The sequence below is a fragment of the Salmo salar genome, chromosome 02 (assembly GCF_965601325.2).
Source record: "Salmo salar chromosome 02, fSalSal1, whole genome shotgun sequence".
In the NCBI taxonomy this organism is placed as follows: Eukaryota; Metazoa; Chordata; class Actinopteri; order Salmoniformes; family Salmonidae; genus Salmo; species Salmo salar.
This window is the reverse complement of record NC_138292.1, coordinates 73,078,146-73,099,838: the sequence shown is the minus strand read 5'-3', so window position 1 is coordinate 73,099,838 and position 21,693 is coordinate 73,078,146. Positions and strand designations below refer to the sequence as shown.

General features: G+C 43.8%; 1 protein-coding gene across 1 annotated transcript in view; it reads right to left on the bottom strand.

Annotated features, from left to right (window-relative positions):
- LOC106593098 (transmembrane channel-like protein 6) overlaps positions 1 to 21,693 on the bottom strand; it is a 59,610-nt gene that overhangs the window by 16,844 nt on the left and 21,073 nt on the right. Inside the window, 11 exon segments of the mRNA XM_082966753.1 lie at positions 13,696 to 13,791; positions 14,049 to 14,146; positions 14,349 to 14,439; positions 14,742 to 14,878; positions 14,880 to 14,921; positions 15,018 to 15,173; positions 16,382 to 16,405; positions 16,407 to 16,527; positions 17,302 to 17,648; positions 17,727 to 17,786; positions 19,378 to 19,459. Of these exon segments, the coding sequence (XP_082822879.1) occupies positions 13,696 to 13,791; positions 14,049 to 14,146; positions 14,349 to 14,439; positions 14,742 to 14,878; positions 14,880 to 14,921; positions 15,018 to 15,173; positions 16,382 to 16,405; positions 16,407 to 16,527; positions 17,302 to 17,648; positions 17,727 to 17,786; positions 19,378 to 19,459 (1,254 nt within the window).

Here is a 21,693-nt window from a genome sequence, read left to right as displayed (position 1 = left end):
AGACATGATACAACATCACTACAACCTCCACAACACAGACATGATACAACATCACTACAACCTCCACAACACAGACATGATACAACATCACTACAACCTCCACAACACAGACATGATACAACATCACTACAACCTCCACAATACAGACATGATACAACATCACTACAACCTCCACAATACAGACATGATACAACATCACCCAAACCTCCACAATACAGACATGATACAACATCACTACAACCTCCACAATACAGACGTGATACAACATCACTACAACCTCCACAACACAGACGTGATACAACATCACTACAACCTCCACAATACAGACGTGATACAACATCACTACAACACAGACATGATACAACATCACTACAACCTCCACAATACAGACATGATACAACCTCCACAACACAGACATGATACAACATCACTACAACCTCCACAACACAAACATGATACAACATCACTACAACCTCCACAACACAGACATGATACAACATCACTACAACCTCCACAACACAGAAATGATACAACATCACTACAACCTCCACAACACAGACATGATACAACATCACTACAACCTCCACAATACAGACATGATACAACATCACCCCAACCTCCACAATACAGACATGAAACAACATCACCACAACCTCCACAATACAGACATGATACAGCATCACTACAACCTCCACAATACAGACATGATACAACATCATCCCAACCTCCACAACACGATACAACATCACTACAACCTCCACAATAAAGACATGATACAACATCACCACAACCTCCACAACACAGACATGATACAACATCACTACAACCTCCACAATACAGACATGATACAACATCACTACAACCTCCACAACACAGACATGATACAACATCACTACAACCTCCACAATACAGACAACATCACCCCAACCTCCACAATACAGACATGATACAACATCACTAAAACCTCCACAACACAGACATGATACAACATCACTACAACACAGACATGATACAACATCACTACAACCTCCACAACACAGATATGATACAACATCACAGACATGATACAACATAACTACAACCTCCACAACACAATACAACATCACCACAATACAGACATGATGCAACATCACCACAACCTCCACAACACAGACATGATACAACATCACTACAACCTCCACAACACAGACATGATACAACATCACCCCAATCTCCACAATACAGACATGATTCAACATCACCACAACCTCCACAACACAGACATGATACATCACCCCAACCTCCACAATACAGACATGATACAACGTCACTACAACCTCCACAACACAGACATGATACAACATCACTACAACCTCCACAACACAGACATGATACAACATAACTACAACCTCCACAACACAGACATGATACAACATCACTACAACCTCCACAACACAGACATGATACAACATCACCCCAACCTCCACAACACAGACATGATACAACATCACTACAACCTCCACAACACAGACATGATACAACATCACCCCAACCTCCACAATACAGACATGATACAACATCACCCCAACCTCCACAATACAGACATGATACAACATCACCACAACCTCCACAACACAGACATGATACAACATCACCCCAACCTCCACAACACAGACATGATACAACATCACTACAACCTCCACAATACAGACATGATACAACATCACTACAACCTCCACAATACAGACATGATACAACATCACTACAACCTCCACAACACAGATATGATACAACATCACTACAACACAGACATGATACAACATCACTACAACCTCCACAACACAGACATGATACAACATCACTACAACACAGACATGATACAACATCACTACAACCTCCACAACACAGACATGATACAACATCACTACAACCTCCACAACACAGACATGATAAAACATCACTACAACCTCCACAACACAGACATGATACAACATCACCACAACCTCCACAACACAGACATGATACAACATCACTACAACCTCCACAACACAAACATGATACAACATCACTACAACCTCCACAACACAGACATGATACAACATCACTACAACCTCCACAACACAGAAATGATACAACATCACTACAACCTCCACAACACAGACATGATACAACATCACTACAACCTCCACAATACAGACATGATACAACATCACCCCAACCTCCACAATACAGACATGAAACAACATCACCACAACCTCCACAATACAGACATGATACAGCATCACTACAACCTCCACAATACAGACATGATACAACATCATCCCAACCTCCACAACACGATACAACATCACTACAACCTCCACAATAAAGACATGATACAACATCACCACAACCTCCACAACACAGACATGATACAACATCACTACAACCTCCACAATACAGACATGATACAACATCACTACAACCTCCACAACACAGACATGATACAACATCACTACAACCTCCACAATACAGACAACATCACCCCAACCTCCACAATACAGACATGATACAACATCACTAAAACCTCCACAACACAGACATGATACAACATCACTACAACACAGACATGATACAACATCACTACAACCTCCACAACACAGATATGATACAACATCACAGACATGATACAACATAACTACAACCTCCACAACACAGACATGATACAACATCACCCCAATCTCCACAATACAGACATGATTCAACATCACCACAACCTCCACAACACAGACATGATACATCACCCCAACCTCCACAATACAGACATGATACAACGTCACTACAACCTCCACAACACAGACATGATACAACATCACTACAACCTCCACAACACAGACATGATACAACATAACTACAACCTCCACAACACAGACATGATACAACATCACTACAACCTCCACAACACAGACTTGATACAACATCACCCCAACCTCCACAACACAGACATGATACAACATCACTACAACCTCCACAACACAGATATGATACAACATCACTACAACACAGACATGATACAACATCACTACAACCTCCACAACACAGATATGATACAACATCACTACAACACAGACATGATACAACATCACTACAACCTCCACAACACAGACATGATACAACATCACTACAACACAGACATGATACAACATCACTACAACCTCCACAACACAGACATGATACAACATCACTACAACCTCCACAACACAGACATGATAAAACATCACTACAACCTCCACAACACAGACATGATACAACATCACCACAACCTCCACAACACAGACATGATACAACATCACTACAACCTCCACAATACAGACATGATACAACATCACTACAACCTCCACAATACAGACATGATACAACATCACTACAACCTCCACAACACAGACATGATACAACATCACCCCAACCTCCACAATACAGACATGATACAACATCACTACAACCTCCACAACACAGACATGATACAACATCACTACAACACAGACATGATACAACATCACTACAACCTCCACAACAAAGACATGAGACAACATCACCCCAACCTCCACAACACAGACATGATACAACATCACCCCAACCTCCACAATACAGACATGATACAACATCACTACAACCTCCACAACACAGACATGATACAACATCACCACAACCTCCACAACACAGACATGATACAACATCACCACAACCACCACAATACAGACATGATACAACATCACTACAACCTCCACAATACAGACATGATACAACATCATCCCAACCTCCACAACACGATACAACATCACTACAACCTCCACAACACAGATATGATACAACATCACTACAACACAGACATGATACAACATCACTACAACCTCCACAACACAGATATGATACAACATCACTACAACACAGACATGATACAACATCACTACAACCTCCACAACACAGACATGATACAACATCACTACAACACAGACATGATACAACATCACTACAACCTCCACAACACAGACATGATACAACATCACTACAACCTCCACAACACAGACATGATAAAACATCACTACAACCTCCACAACACAGACATGATACAACATCACCACAACCTCCACAACACAGACATGATACAACATCACTACAACCTCCACAATACAGACATGATACAACATCACTACAACCTCCACAATACAGACATGATACAACATCACTACAACCTCCACAACACAGACATGATACAACATCACCCCAACCTCCACAATACAGACATGATACAACATCACTACAACCTCCACAACACAGACATGATACAACATCACTACAACACAGACATGATACAACATCACTACAACCTCCACAACAAAGACATGAGACAACATCACCCCAACCTCCACAACACAGACATGATACAACATCACCCCAACCTCCACAATACAGACATGATACAACATCACTACAACCTCCACAACACAGACATGATACAACATCACCACAACCTCCACAACACAGACATGATACAACATCACCACAACCACCACAATACAGACATGATACAACATCACTACAACCTCCACAATACAGACATGATACAACATCATCCCAACCTCCACAACACGATACAACATCACTACAACCTCCACAATAAAGACATGATACAACATCACCACAACCTCCACAACACAGACATGATAAAACATCACTACAACCTCCACAACACAGACATGATACAACATCACTACAACCTCCACAACACAGACATGATACAACATCACCCCAATCTCCACAATACAGACATGATTCAACATCACCACAACCTCCACAACACAGACATGATACATCACCCCAACCTCCACAATACAGACATGATACAACGTCACTACAACCTCCACAACACAGACATGATACAACATCACTACAACCTCCACAACACAGACATGATACAACATAACTACAACCTCCACAACACAGACATGATACAACATCACTACAACCTCCACAACACAGACATGATACAACATCACCCCAACCTCCACAACACAGACATGATACAACATCACTACAACCTCCACAACACAGACATGATACAACATCACCCCAACCTCCACAATACAGACATGATACAACATCACCCCAACCTCCACAATACAGACATGATACAACATCACCACAACCTCCACAACACAGACATGATACAACATCACCCCAACCTCCACAACACAGACATGATACAACATCACTACAACCTCCACAATACAGACATGATACAACATCACTACAACCTCCACAATACAGACATGATACAACATCACTACAACCTCCACAACACAGACATGATACAACATCACTACAACACAGACATGATACAACATCACTACAACCTCCACAACACAGATATGATACAACATCACTACAACACAGACATGATACAACATCACTACAACCTCCACAACACAGATATGATACAACATCACTACAACACAGACATGATACAACATCACTACAACCTCCACAACACAGACATGATACAACATCACTACAACACAGACATGATACAACATCACTACAACCTCCACAACACAGACATGATACAACATCACTACAACCTCCACAACACAGACATGATAAAACATCACTACAACCTCCACAACACAGACATGATACAACATCACCACAACCTCCACAACACAGACATGATACAACATCACTACAACCTCCACAACACAAACATGATACAACATCACTACAACCTCCACAACACAGACATGATACAACATCACTACAACCTCCACAACACAGAAATGATACAACATCACTACAACCTCCACAACACAGACATGATACAACATCACTACAACCTCCACAATACAGACATGATACAACATCACCCCAACCTCCACAATACAGACATGAAACAACATCACCACAACCTCCACAATACAGACATGATACAGCATCACTACAACCTCCACAATACAGACATGATACAACATCATCCCAACCTCCACAACACGATACAACATCACTACAACCTCCACAATAAAGACATGATACAACATCACCACAACCTCCACAACACAGACATGATACAACATCACTACAACCTCCACAATACAGACATGATACAACATCACTACAACCTCCACAACACAGACATGATACAACATCACTACAACCTCCACAATACAGACAACATCACCCCAACCTCCACAATACAGACATGATACAACATCACTAAAACCTCCACAACACAGACATGATACAACATCACTACAACACAGACATGATACAACATCACTACAACCTCCACAACACAGATATGATACAACATCACAGACATGATACAACATAACTACAACCTCCACAACACAGACATGATACAACATCACCCCAATCTCCACAATACAGACATGATTCAACATCACCACAACCTCCACAACACAGACATGATACATCACCCCAACCTCCACAATACAGACATGATACAACGTCACTACAACCTCCACAACACAGACATGATACAACATAACTACAACCTCCACAACACAGACATGATACAACATAACTACAACCTCCACAACACAGACATGATACAACATCACTACAACCTCCACAACACAGACTTGATACAACATCACCCCAACCTCCACAACACAGACATGATACAACATCACTACAACCTCCACAACACAGATATGATACAACATCACTACAACACAGACATGATACAACATCACTACAACCTCCACAACACAGATATGATACAACATCACTACAACACAGACATGATACAACATCACTACAACCTCCACAACACAGACATGATACAACATCACTACAACACAGACATGATACAACATCACTACAACCTCCACAACACAGACATGATACAACATCACTACAACCTCCACAACACAGACATGATAAAACATCACTACAACCTCCACAATACAGACATGATACAACATCACTACAACCTCCACAACACAGACATGATACAACATCACCCCAACCTCCACAATACAGACATGATACAACATCACTACAACCTCCACAACACAGACATGATACAACATCACTACAACACAGACATGATACAACATCACTACAACCTCCACAACAAAGACATGAGACAACATCACCCCAACCTCCACAACACAGACATGATACAACATCACCCCAACCTCCACAATACAGACATGATACAACATCACTACAACCTCCACAACACAGACATGATACAACATCACTACAACCTCCACAATACAGACATGATACAACATCACTACAACCTCCACAACACAGACATGATACAACATCACCCCAACCTCCACAATACAGACATGATACAACATCACTACAACCTCCACAACACAGACATGATACAACATCACTACAACACAGACATGATACAACATCACTACAACCTCCACAACAAAGACATGAGACAACATCACCCCAACCTCCACAACACAGACATGATACAACATCACCCCAACCTCCACAATACAGACATGATACAACATCACTACAACCTCCACAACACAGACATGATACAACATCACCACAACCTCCACAACACAGACATGATACAACATCACCACAACCACCACAATACAGACATGATACAACATCACTACAACCTCCACAATACAGACATGATACAACATCATCCCAACCTCCACAACACGATACAACATCACTACAACCTCCACAACACAGATATGATACAACATCACTACAACACAGACATGATACAACATCACTACAACCTCCACAACACAGATATGATACAACATCACTACAACACAGACATGATACAACATCACTACAACCTCCACAACACAGACATGATACAACATCACTACAACACAGACATGATACAACATCACTACAACCTCCACAACACAGACATGATACAACATCACTACAACCTCCACAACACAGACATGATAAAACATCACTACAACCTCCACAACACAGACATGATACAACATCACCACAACCTCCACAACACAGACATGATACAACATCACTACAACCTCCACAATACAGACATGATACAACATCACTACAACCTCCACAATACAGACATGATACAACATCACTACAACCTCCACAACACAGACATGATACAACATCACCCCAACCTCCACAATACAGACATGATACAACATCACTACAACCTCCACAACACAGACATGATACAACATCACTACAACACAGACATGATACAACATCACTACAACCTCCACAACAAAGACATGAGACAACATCACCCCAACCTCCACAACACAGACATGATACAACATCACCCCAACCTCCACAATACAGACATGATACAACATCACTACAACCTCCACAACACAGACATGATACAACATCACCACAACCTCCACAACACAGACATGATACAACATCACCACAACCACCACAATACAGACATGATACAACATCACTACAACCTCCACAATACAGACATGATACAACATCATCCCAACCTCCACAACACGATACAACATCACTACAACCTCCACAATAAAGACATGATACAACATCACCACAACCTCCACAACACAGACATGATAAAACATCACTACAACCTCCACAATACAGACATGATACAACATCACTACAACCTCCACAATACAGACATGATACAACATCACCACAACCTCCACAACACAGACATGATAAAATATCACTACAACCTCCACAATACAGACATGATACAACATCACCACAATCTCCACAACACAGACATGATACAACATCACTACAACCTCCACAACACAGACATGATACAACATCACTACAACCTCCACAATACAGACATGATACAACATCACTACAACCTCCACAACACAGACATGATACAACATCACTACAACCTCCACAATACAGACATGATACAACATCACTACAACCTCCACAATACAGACAACATCACCCCAACCTCCACAATACAGACATGATACAACATCACCACAACCTCCACAACACAGACATGATACAACATCACTACAACCTCCACAATACAGACATGATACAACATCACTACAACCTCCACAACACAGACATGATACAACATCACTACAACCTCCACAATACAGACATGATACAACATCACTACAACCTCCACAATACAGACAACATTACCCCAACCTCCACAATACAGACATGATACAACATCACCACAACCTCCAAAATACAGACATGATACAACATCACTACAACACAGACATGATACAACATCACTACAACCTCCACAATACAGACATGATACAACATCACTACAACCTCCACAACACAGACATGATACAACATCACTACAACCTCCACAACACAAACATGATACAACATCACTACAACCTCCACAACACAGACATGATACAACATCACTACAACCTCCACAACACAGAAATGATACAACATCACTACAACCTCCACAACACAGACATGATACAACATCACTACAACCTCCACAATACAGACATGATACAACATCACCCCAACCTCCACAATACAGACATGATACAACATCACCACAACCTCCACAATACAGACATGATACAACATCACTACAACCTCCACAATACAGAAATGATACAACATCACTACAACCTACACAATACAGACAACATCACCCCAACCTCCACAATACAGACATGATACAACATCACTAAAACCTCCACAACACAGACATGATACAACATCACTACAACACAGACATGATACAACATCACTACAACCTCCACAACACGATACAACATCACCACAATACAGACATGATGCAACATCACCACAACCTCCACAACACAGACATGATACAACATCACTACAACCTCCACAACACAGACATGATACAACATCACCCCAACCTCCACAATACAGACATGATACAACATCACCACAACCTCCACAACACAGACATGATACATCACCCCAACCTCCACAATACAGACATGATACAACGTCACTACAACCTCCACAACACAGACATGATACAACGTCACTACAACCTCCACAACACAGACATGATACAACATCACTACAACCTCCACAACACAGACATGATACAACATAACTACAACCTCCACAACACAGACATGATACAACATCACTACAACCTCCATAACACAGACATGATACAACATCACTACAACCTCCACAACACAGACATGATACAACATCACTACAACCTCCACAACACAGACATGATACAACATCACTACAACCTCCACAATACAGACATGATACAACATCACTACAACCTCCACAATACAGACATGATACAACATTACCCCAACCTCCACAATACAGACATGATACAACATCACCACAACCTCCACAACACAGACATGATACAACATCACCACAACCTCCACAACACAGACATGATACATCACCCCAACCTCCACAATACAGACATGATACAACGTCACTACAACCTCCACAACACAGACATGATACAACATCACTACAACCTCCACAACACAGACATGATACAACATAACTACAACCTCCACAACACAGACATGATACAACATCACTACAACCTCCATAACACAGACATGATACAACATCACTACAACCTCCACAACACAGACATGATACAACATCACTACAACCTCCACAACACAGACATGATACAACATCACTACAACCTCCACAATACAGACATGATACAACATCACTACAACCTCCACAATACAGACATGATACAACATCACCCCAACCTCCACAATACAGACATGATACAACATCACCACAACCTCCACAACACAGACATGATACAACATCACCCCAACCTCCACAACACAGACATGATACAACATCACTACAACCTCCACAATACAGACATGATACAACATCACTACAACCTCCACAACACAGACATGATACAACATCACTACAACACAGACATGATACAACATCACTACAACCTCCACAACACAGATATGATACAACATCACTACAACCTCCACAACACAGACATGATACAACATCACTACAACACAGACATGATACAACATCACTACAACCTCCACAACACAGACATGATACAACATCACTACAACCTCCACAACACAGATATGATACAACATCACTACAACACAGACATGATACAACATCACTACAACCTCCACAACACAGACATGATACAACATCACTACAACACAGACATGATACAACATCACTACAACCTCCACAACACAGACATGATACAACATCACTACAACCTCCACAACACAGACATGATAAAACATCACTACAACCTCCACAACACAGACATGATACAACATCACCACAACCTCCACAACACAGACATGATACAACATCACTACAACCTCCACAATACAGACATGATACAACATCACTACAACCTCCACAATACAGACATGATACAACATCACTACAACCTCCACAACACAGACATGATACAACATCACCCCAACCTCCACAATACAGACATGATACAACATCACTACAACCTCCACAATACAGACATGATACAACATCACTACAACACAGACATGATACAACATCACTACAACCTCCACAACACAGACATGATACAACATCACCCCAACCTCCACAACACAGACATGATACAACATCACCCCAACCTCCACAATACAGACATGATACAACATCACTACAACCTCCACAACACAGACATGATACAACATCACCACAACCTCCACAACACAGACATGATACAACATCACCACAACCTCCACAATACAGACATGATACAACATCACTACAACCTCCACAATACAGACATGATACAACATCATCCCAACCTCCACAACACGATACAACATCACTACAACCTCCACAATAAAGACATGATACAACATCACCACAACCTCCACAACACAGACATGATAAAACATCACTACAACCTCCACAATACAGACATGATACAACATCACTACAACCTCCACAATACAGACATGATACAACATCACCACAACCTCCACAACACAGACATGATAAAACATTACTACAACCTCCACAACACAGACATGATACAACATCACCACAACCTCCACAACACAGACACGATACAACATCACTACAACCTCCACAACACAGACATGATACAACATCACTACAACCTCCACAATACAGACATGATACAACATCACTACAACCTCCACAACACAGACATTATACAACATCACTACAACCTCCACAATACAGACATGATACAACATCACTACAACCTCCACAATACAGACAACATCACCCCAACCTCCACAATACAGACATGATACAACATCACTACAACCTCCACAACACAGACATGATACAACATCACTACAACCTCCACAATACAGACATGATACAACATCACTACAACCTCCACAACACAGACATGATACAACATCACTACAACCTCCACAATACAGACATGATACAACATCACTACAACCTCCACAATACAGACAACATCACCCCAACCTCCACAATACAGACATGATACAACATCACTACAACCTCCACAACACAGACATGATACAACATCACTACAACACAGAGATGATACAACATCACTACAACCTCCACAACACAGACATGATACAACATCACTACAACCTCCACAACACAGACATGATAAAACATCACTACAACCTCCACAACACAGACATGATACAACATCACTACAACCTCCACAATACAGACATGATACAACATCACTACAACCTCCACAACACAGACATGATACAACATCACCCCAACCTCCACAATACAGACATGATACAACATCACTACAACCTCCACAACACAGACATGATACAACATCACTACAACACAGACATGATACAACATCACTACAACCTCCACAACACAGATATGATACAACATCACTACAACACAGACATGATACAACATCACCCCAACCTCCACAATACAGACATGATACAACATCACTACAACCTCCACAACACAGACATGATACAACATCCCTACAACACAGACATGATACAACATCACTACAACCTCCACAACACAGATATGATACAACATCACTACAACACAGACATGATACAACATCACTACAACCTCCACAACACAGACATGATACAACATCACTACAACCTCCACAACACAGACATGATGAAACATCACTACAACCTCCACAACACAGACATGATACAACATCACTACAACCTCCACAATACAGACATGATACAACATCACTACAACCTCCACAATACAGACATGATACAACATCACTACAACCTCCACAATACAGACATGATACAACATCACTACAACCTCCACAACACAGACATGATACAACATCACTACAACACAGACATGATACAACATCACTACAACCTCCACAACACAGATATGATACAACATCACTACAACACAGACATGATACAACATCACTACAACCTCCACAACACAGACATGATACAACATCACTACAACCTCCACAATACAGACATGATACAACATCACTACAACCTCCACAATACAGACATGATACAACATCACCACAATACAGACATTTACATTTACGTCATTTAGCAGAGTTGAGGCTAGGTGCAGGGTTGAGGCTAGGTGCAGGGTTTAGGCTAGGTGCAGGGTTTAGGCTAGGTGCAGGGTTAAGGCTAGGTGCAGGGTTGAGGCTAGGTGCAGGGTTGAGGCTAGGTACAGGACCAGGGTTAGAGTTCATACCAGGCCAGTGTCTGTCCGTAGATGAGTTCCAACACGTTCCTGGAGATGTCAAACACAGGCTTTCTTTTCCTCTTCAACACCCTCTGAGAAAACAACCTGCGGGGGGGGGGGGGGGGGGGGGGGGTTGGGGGAGAGAGAGAGAGAGAGAGAATTGAGAATGGGATAGAAAGCAATAGAGACTATATAACACGTTGAATGAGTTGCCGAGGTTATGAGCAAGAAAATATGAGAGCGAGAGAAAGACACAGAGAGACAGAAACAGAACAGACAGAACAGACAGACAGACACAGAACAGACAGACAGACACAGAACAGACGGACAGAGACAGACACAGAGACAGACAGACAGCCCACCTCCAGAGGAACTCTCCAAAGAAGGTGTCCAGTATGGTAAAGATGAAGTCCATGAGGAGGAAGCGGTACAGCTCTTGTCCTACAAAACTCTCCCAGCACTGACAACAACACCACAACAAAAACAATATCAACAACACATGAAACACCAGTCATAACAGCAGCACAGATTTCATTTTCAGCAAAATAGTTCGGGACACAGTTGAGTACATAATGCTGTAAATGGAACGTTGGGATAGAATCGGAACAGAATGGGAACGTTGGGACAGAATGGGGATACTGGAACGGGAATGTTCCTCTCACCTGCAGGCCGATGCTGTGGGGGTCAGAAGCGATCCGGCCCAGCCAATGGAAGCACAGCACTACGAGCACGCTCACTTTCAACATCAGGTTCCTCGAACACACAAATAGTATATATTTTTACATGTTTAGCACACACACACACACACACACACACACACACACACACACACACACACACACACACACACACACACATTTCTGTCAACTAGCAAGACTCTCTTGATTTCCATAAACTCTCCATTAACTTCATTAAGTCTATAGGGTGCACTTCCACACCTCTACCTACAGATGGCGATGTATGTGTGAACGCAGGGGGAGTCATACTCCTACACACACACACACACACACACACAGTCTAAATGAAGTTTGTGGACTGCAGTTCCATCCCTCTACCTGCTGATGGCGACGTATGTGTTTACGCTGGGCGAGTCGTACTCCTCCATCCAGGCAGTAGCGTTGAAGAGGCCAGGGAGCAGGAGGTTGATGAGAGACACTACCACTGGCAGGGCTAACAGACTGGCTTCCTTCAGGGAGAGGGTCCTTAGTGGGAATACGAGATCTGTACTGGAGGTCCTAGAGAGAGAGGGAGGGAGGAAGGGAGAGAAAGGGTGTGTGACGGAAGTGGAGGATGAAAGCAATGTACAGCAGCTGAAAAGGTGTGTCTCTTACCTTGTGCATGTACTCAGAGAAGTAGTAGAGAGCTAGAACACAGGCCACTGTACTAACTATACAGATGAACCATGCCAGAACATGTACCAGGACACGTCCTATTCTCTGACACACAGTCTTCTGGACATGCTTACGATTAGTCTCCTCTAGCAACTCCTACACACACACACACACACAGAGACAGAGAGACATGGTTACGATTAGTCTCCTCTAGCAACTCCTACACACACACACACACAGAGACAGAGAGACATGCTTACGATTAGTCTCCTCTAGCAACTCCTACACACACACACACAGAGACAGAGAGACATGCTTACAATTAGTCTCCTCTAGCAACTCCTACACACACACACACACACACAGAGACAGAGAGACATGCTTACAATTAGTCTCCTCTAGCAACTCCTACACACACACACACACACACACACACACACACACATGCTTACGATTAGTCTCCTCTAGCAACTCCTACACACACACACACACACACAGAGAGAGACAGAGAGAGAGAGAGATGGTTACGACTAGTCTCCTCTAACAACTCCTACAGAGAGAGGGAGATGGTTACGACTAGTCTCCTCTAACAACTCCTACACAGAGAGAGAGATGGTTACGACTAGTCTCCTCTAACAACTCCTACAGAGAGAGGGAGATGGTTACGACTAGTCTCCTCTAACAACTCCTACACAGAGAGAGAGAGATGGTTACGACTAGCCTCCTCTAACAACTCCTACAGAGAGAGAGAGATGGTTACGACTAGTCTCCTCTAACAACTCCTACACAGAGAGAGAGAGATGGTTACGACTAGTCTCCTCTAACAACTCCTACACAGAGAGAGAGAGATGGTTACGACTAGTCTCCTCTAACAACTCCTACAGAGAGAGAGAGATGGTTACGACTAGTCCTCCTCTAACAACTCCTACAGAGAGAGATGGTTACGACTAGTCTCCTCTAACAACTCCTACAGAGAGAGATGGTTACGACTAGTCTCCTCTAACAACTCCTACAGAGAGGGAGATGGTTACGACTAGTCTCCTCTAACAACTCCTACAGAGAGGGAGATGGTTACGACTAGTCTCCTCTAACAACTCCTACACAGAGAGGGAGGGGGGAGAGGTGATTGTGATTAAGTAGGAGAATTAGCGTTTTCCTCAAGTGTGTGTGTGTGTGTGTGTGTGTGTGTGTGTGTGTGTGTGTGTGTGTGTGTGTGTGTGTGTGTGTGTGTGTGTGTGTGTGTATTGGACGCTGTAAGGAGAATGTCCTTTGAAGAATTAAAAGAAAAACAGGAGCATCTCAATGTAGATCAGGAAGTTGAAACGGATACCAGACAAACAGAAGGTGTGTGTACGTGTTCCTACCCTGAGTTGGGTGCAGATGTTTTTCAGATCGGAGTTTGACGGAGGTCTTCTTGATGACTTTAAAGTCCCAGGAACAGAACACCTTCATCGCTAGGATACCATGTGACTTGTCTATACGGAAACTCTGACCAAACGACTTGGACATGCTGGGGGGACGACACACACACACACACACACACACACACACACACACACACACACACACACACACACACACACACACCTTACTTTGTGAACTGTTACTACTGTAAGAGCTGTAGTTTAACATATCCTAAATATAGAATGGACAAAACATTAGGAACACTTTTCCATGGCAGACTGACCAGGTGAATCCAGGTGAAGGCTATGATCCCTTATTGATGTCACTTGTTAAACAGTTCAGTCAGTGTAGATGAAGGGGAGGAGACAGGTTAAAGAAGGATTTTTAAGCCTTGAGATATGGATTGTGTATGTGTGCCATTCAGAGGGTGAATGGGCAAGACAAAATATTTAAGTGCCTTTGAATGGGGTATGCTAGTAGGTGCCAGGCACACCGGTTTGTGTCAAGAACTGCAACGCTGCTGGGTTTTTCACACGCAACAGTTTCCCATGTGTATCAAGAATGGTCCACCACCCAAAGGACATCCATCCAACTTGACACAACTGTGGGAAGCATTGGAGTCAACATGGACCAACATCCCTGTGGAATGCTTTCAACACCATGCAGTCCATTCCCCAACGAGGCTGTTCTGAGGGAAAAATGTGATACAACTCAATATTAGGAAGGTGTTCTTAATGTTTGGTACACTCAGTGTATACTGAAGTAGTCCCCACCCACACACACACACACACACACACACACACACACACAGACACCTGATCAAAAAGAGAAAGCAATAGAGATGAAAGAGAAAGAAGACGAGAGACAGGGACACACCCACCTGTAGACGAGGATGATGCAGGTGATGAAGAAAGCCACGTTTGGTATGGGGATCCCCCTCCAGTGAGCAGCCTGGAAGGGTGTACTGTCTGGTGCAGTTTGGAGGTATGGGACAGTGTGTTTGGTTCGGGGTGAATGTCTGGTTCTTACCCCTCCAGTGAGCAGTTCCAGCCCAGAGAAGGCTTCGTGTCCCTGGGTTAACGTGGGGGGGTGTACTGCCTGGGGCAGGGCCAGGAACAAACCCGTGACAAGGAACAGGAAGATGTTGAAGAAGAGGAGGGTCTTGACGAACAGGAAGTAAGAGAGGACGCCGGTGCCGAAACGACCACTCACCCTCTTCAGCGCCACCTGGGGAAGAGGAACAGAGATGGTGAGAAAGAACAGAGAGATACAATGTGTGTGAGAGAGAGACAGAGACAGCCTTACCTGCCACAGCTGTAGGGAGTGGAGGAAGGAGAGGCAGCTGTACCAGCTCTGTCTCAGAGCCTGGAGGGGAAGAGAGGGTGACTGTCAACTACAGTAGTGTTTGTGTCCACATACTAACCCATTGAAAAGACAATTACAATTATAGGACACACACATTCTGTTTCCTCATTAACTAAAAATGTCTCATAATAACTTAGTTGCCTCCACAACTGTGTCATCGGAGAAACTCTGCTTTGACATCCCTCCATAATGAGCAGGGCCTAGTCTAAGAGAATGGACCGTATGATTCACCCATAATGAGCAGGGCCTAGTCTAAGAGAATGGACCGTATGATTCACCCATAATGAGCAGGGCCTAGTCTAAGAGAATGGACCGTATGATTCACCCATAATGAGCAGGGCCTAGTCTAAGAGAATGGACCGTTATGATTCACCCATAATGAGCAGGGCCTAGTCTAAGAGAATGGACCGTATGATTCACCCATAATGAGCAGGGCCTAGTCTAAGAGAATGGACCGTATGATTCACCCATAATGAGCAGGGCCTAGTCTAAGAGAGTGGACCGTATGATTCACCCATAATGAGTAGGGCCTAGTCTAAGAGAGTGGACCGTATGATTCACCCATAATGAGCAGGGCCTAGTCTAAGAGAATGGACCGTATGATTCACCCATAATGAGCAGGGCCTAGTCTAAGAGAATGGACCGTATGATTCACCCATAATGAGCAGGGCCTAGTCTAAGAGAGTGGACCGTATGATTCACCCATAATGAGCAGGGCCTAGTCTAAGAGAGTGGACCGTATGATTCACCCATAATGAGCAGGGCCTAGTCTAAGAGAGTGGACCGTATGATTCACCCATAATGAGCAGGGCCTAGTCTAAGAGAATGGACTGTATGATTCACCCATAATGAGCAGGGCCTAGTCTAAGAGAATGGACCGTATGATTCACCCATAATGAGCAGGGCCTAGTCTAAGAGAATGGACCGTATGATTCACCCATAATGAGTAGGGCCTGGTCTAAGAGAATGGACCGTATGATTCACCCATAATAAGCAGGGCCTGGTCTAAGAGAATGGACCGTATGATTCACCCATAATGAGTAGGGCCTGGTCTAAGAGAATGGACCGTATGATTCACCCATAATGAGCAGGGCCTAGTCTAAGAGAATGGACCGTATGATTCACCCATAATGAGCAGGGCCTAGTCTAAGAGAATGGACCGTATGATTCACCCATAATGAGCAGGGCCTAGTCTAAGAGAATGGACAGGGTGATTCACCCTCACAGGGACATTAAGTCCTGGACAACTGGACTAGAACACCATCAGTAGATACACAGCTACAGGAAACACCCACCAACATCACATACAGCTGTCTGGCTGTCTGGCTGGCTGGTTGTCTGGCTGGCTGTCTGGCTGGCTGGCTGTCTGGCTGGCTGTCTGGGAGACCACAGCTATAAACCCCTGACTTCCACAGAAACTAGGAGAAACACCATGATTGCTGTCTAGACAGATCAGCTGAGGCCTGGATAGGTGTTCAACATGTCAGAGAGCAACCACATCACATGATCCAGCAATCTGATGGCCGTCTGAAATGTATCCGAAACTGGACCAATGTAATATTGGAGCAGGAGATCTGACTGTGTGACTTACGATGATGATGTGATACTTGAGCTGGCTGCAACACGGGATCTGACTGTGATTGGAGCGTTGACCCTTCCTGTCAGCCAACCCCCTGGAGAGAGAGAGGGATGGGGGAGAGAGGGAGGAGGGGAGAGAGAGAGGGATGGGGGAGAGAGGGAGGAGGGGAGAGAGGGATGGGGGAGAGAGGGAGGGAGGAGGGGAGAGAGAGAGGGATGGGGGAGAGAGGGAGGAGGGTAGAGAGAGGGATGGGGGAGAGAGGGATGAGGGAGAGAGGGAGGAGGGGAGAGAGAGGGATGGGGGAGAGAGGGAGGAGGGGAGAGAGAGGGATGGGGGAGAGAGAGGGATGGTGGTTACAAGATGATACTCTATTCCTCTGTCACTCACTTGTGGAAGAGACCTACTGATAGAGCTGCAGGGAGGAGAGAGAGAGAAAGAGATACTTCTGTGAGTGTAATGTTTACTGTTCATTTTTGTTGATTTAACTTTTGTATATTATTATCTACTTCCCTTGCTTTGGCAATGCTAACATATGTTTCCCATGCCAATAAAGCGCTTGAATTGAAAGGAGAAAGAGCGAGAGAGGATAGATAGAGAGATAGGAGAAATAGACAGAGAGAGAGAGATATGGACAGCAGGATAGAGGGATGGCGAAAGAGAGAGAAATTGACAGCAGGATAGAGGTTTGGAGAAAGAGAGAGAGATGGACAGCAGGATAGAGGGATGGAGAAAGAGAGAGAGAGAGATGGACAGCAGGATAGAGGGATGGAGAAAGAGAGAGATAGATGGACAGCAGGATAGAGGGATGGAGAAAGAGAGAGAAATGGACAGCAGGATAGAGGTTTGGAGAAAGAGAGAGAGATGACAGCAGGATAGAGGGATGGAGAAAGAGAGAGAGAGAGATGGACAGCAGGATAGAGGGATGGAGAAAGAGAGAGAAATGGACAGCAGGATAGAGGTTTGGAGAAAGAGAGAGAGATGACAGCAGGATAGAGGGATGGAGAAAGAGAGAGAGAGAGATATGGACAGCAGGATAGAGGGATGGAGAAAGAGAGAGAAATGGACAGCAGGATAGAGGTTTGGAGAAAGAGAGTGATATGGACAGCAGGATAGAGGGATGGAGAAAGAGAGAGAGAGAGATGGACAGCAGGATAGAGGGATGGAGAAAGAGAGAGAAATGGACAGCAGGATAGAGGTTTGGAGAAAGAGAGAGAGATGGACAGCAGGATAGAGGGATGGAGAAAGAGAGAGATATGGACAGCAGGATAGAGGGATGGAGAAAGAGAGAGAGAGAGATATGGACAGCAGGATAGAGGGATGGAGAAAGAGAGAGAAATGGACAGCAGGATAGAGGTTTGGAGAAAGAGAGAGATGATGGACAGCAGGATAGAGGGATGGAGAAAGAGAGAGAGAGATGGACAGCAGGATAGAGGGATGGAGAAAGAGAGAGAGAGAGATGGACAGCAGGATAGAGGGATGGAGAAAGAGAGAGAGAGATGGACAGCAGGATAGAGGGATGGAGAAAGAGAGAGAGAGAGATGGACAGCAGGATAGAGAAAGAGAGAGATGGACAGCAGGATGGAGAAAGAAAGAGAGAGAGATGGACAGCAGGATAGAGGGATGGAAAGAAAGAGAGAGAGATGGACAGCAGGATAGAGGGATGGAGAAAGAGAGAGAGAGATGGACAGCAGGATAGAGGGATGGAGAAAGAGAGAGAGAGAGATGGACAGCAGGATAGAGGGATGGAGAAAGAGAGAGAGAGATGGACAGCAGGATAGAGGGATGGAAAAGAGAGAGAGAGATGGACAGCAGGATAGAGAAAGAGAGAGAGGACAGCAGGATGGAGAAAGAAAGAGAGAGAGATGGACAGCAGGATAGAGGGATGGAGAAAAAGAGAGAGAGATGGACAGCAGGATAGAGGGATGGAGAAAGAGAGAGAAATGGACAGCAGGATAGAGGGATGGAGAAAGAGAGAGAGAGAGATGGACAGCAGGATAGAGGGATGGAGAAAGAGAGAGAGAGAGATGGACAGCAGGATAGAGGGATGGAAAAGAGAGAGAGAGATGGACAGCAGGATAGAGGGATGGAGAAAGAGAGAGATATGGACAGCAGGATAGAGGGATGGAGAAAGAGAGAGAGAGAGATATGGACAGCAGGATAGAGGGATGGAGAAAGAGAGAGATAGATGGACAGCAGGATAGAGGGATGGAGAAAGAGAGAGAAATGGACAGCAGGATAGAGGTTTGGAGAAAGAGAGTGATATGGACAGCAGGATAGAGGGATGGAGAAAGAGAGAGAGAGATGGACAGCAGGATAGAGGGATGGAGA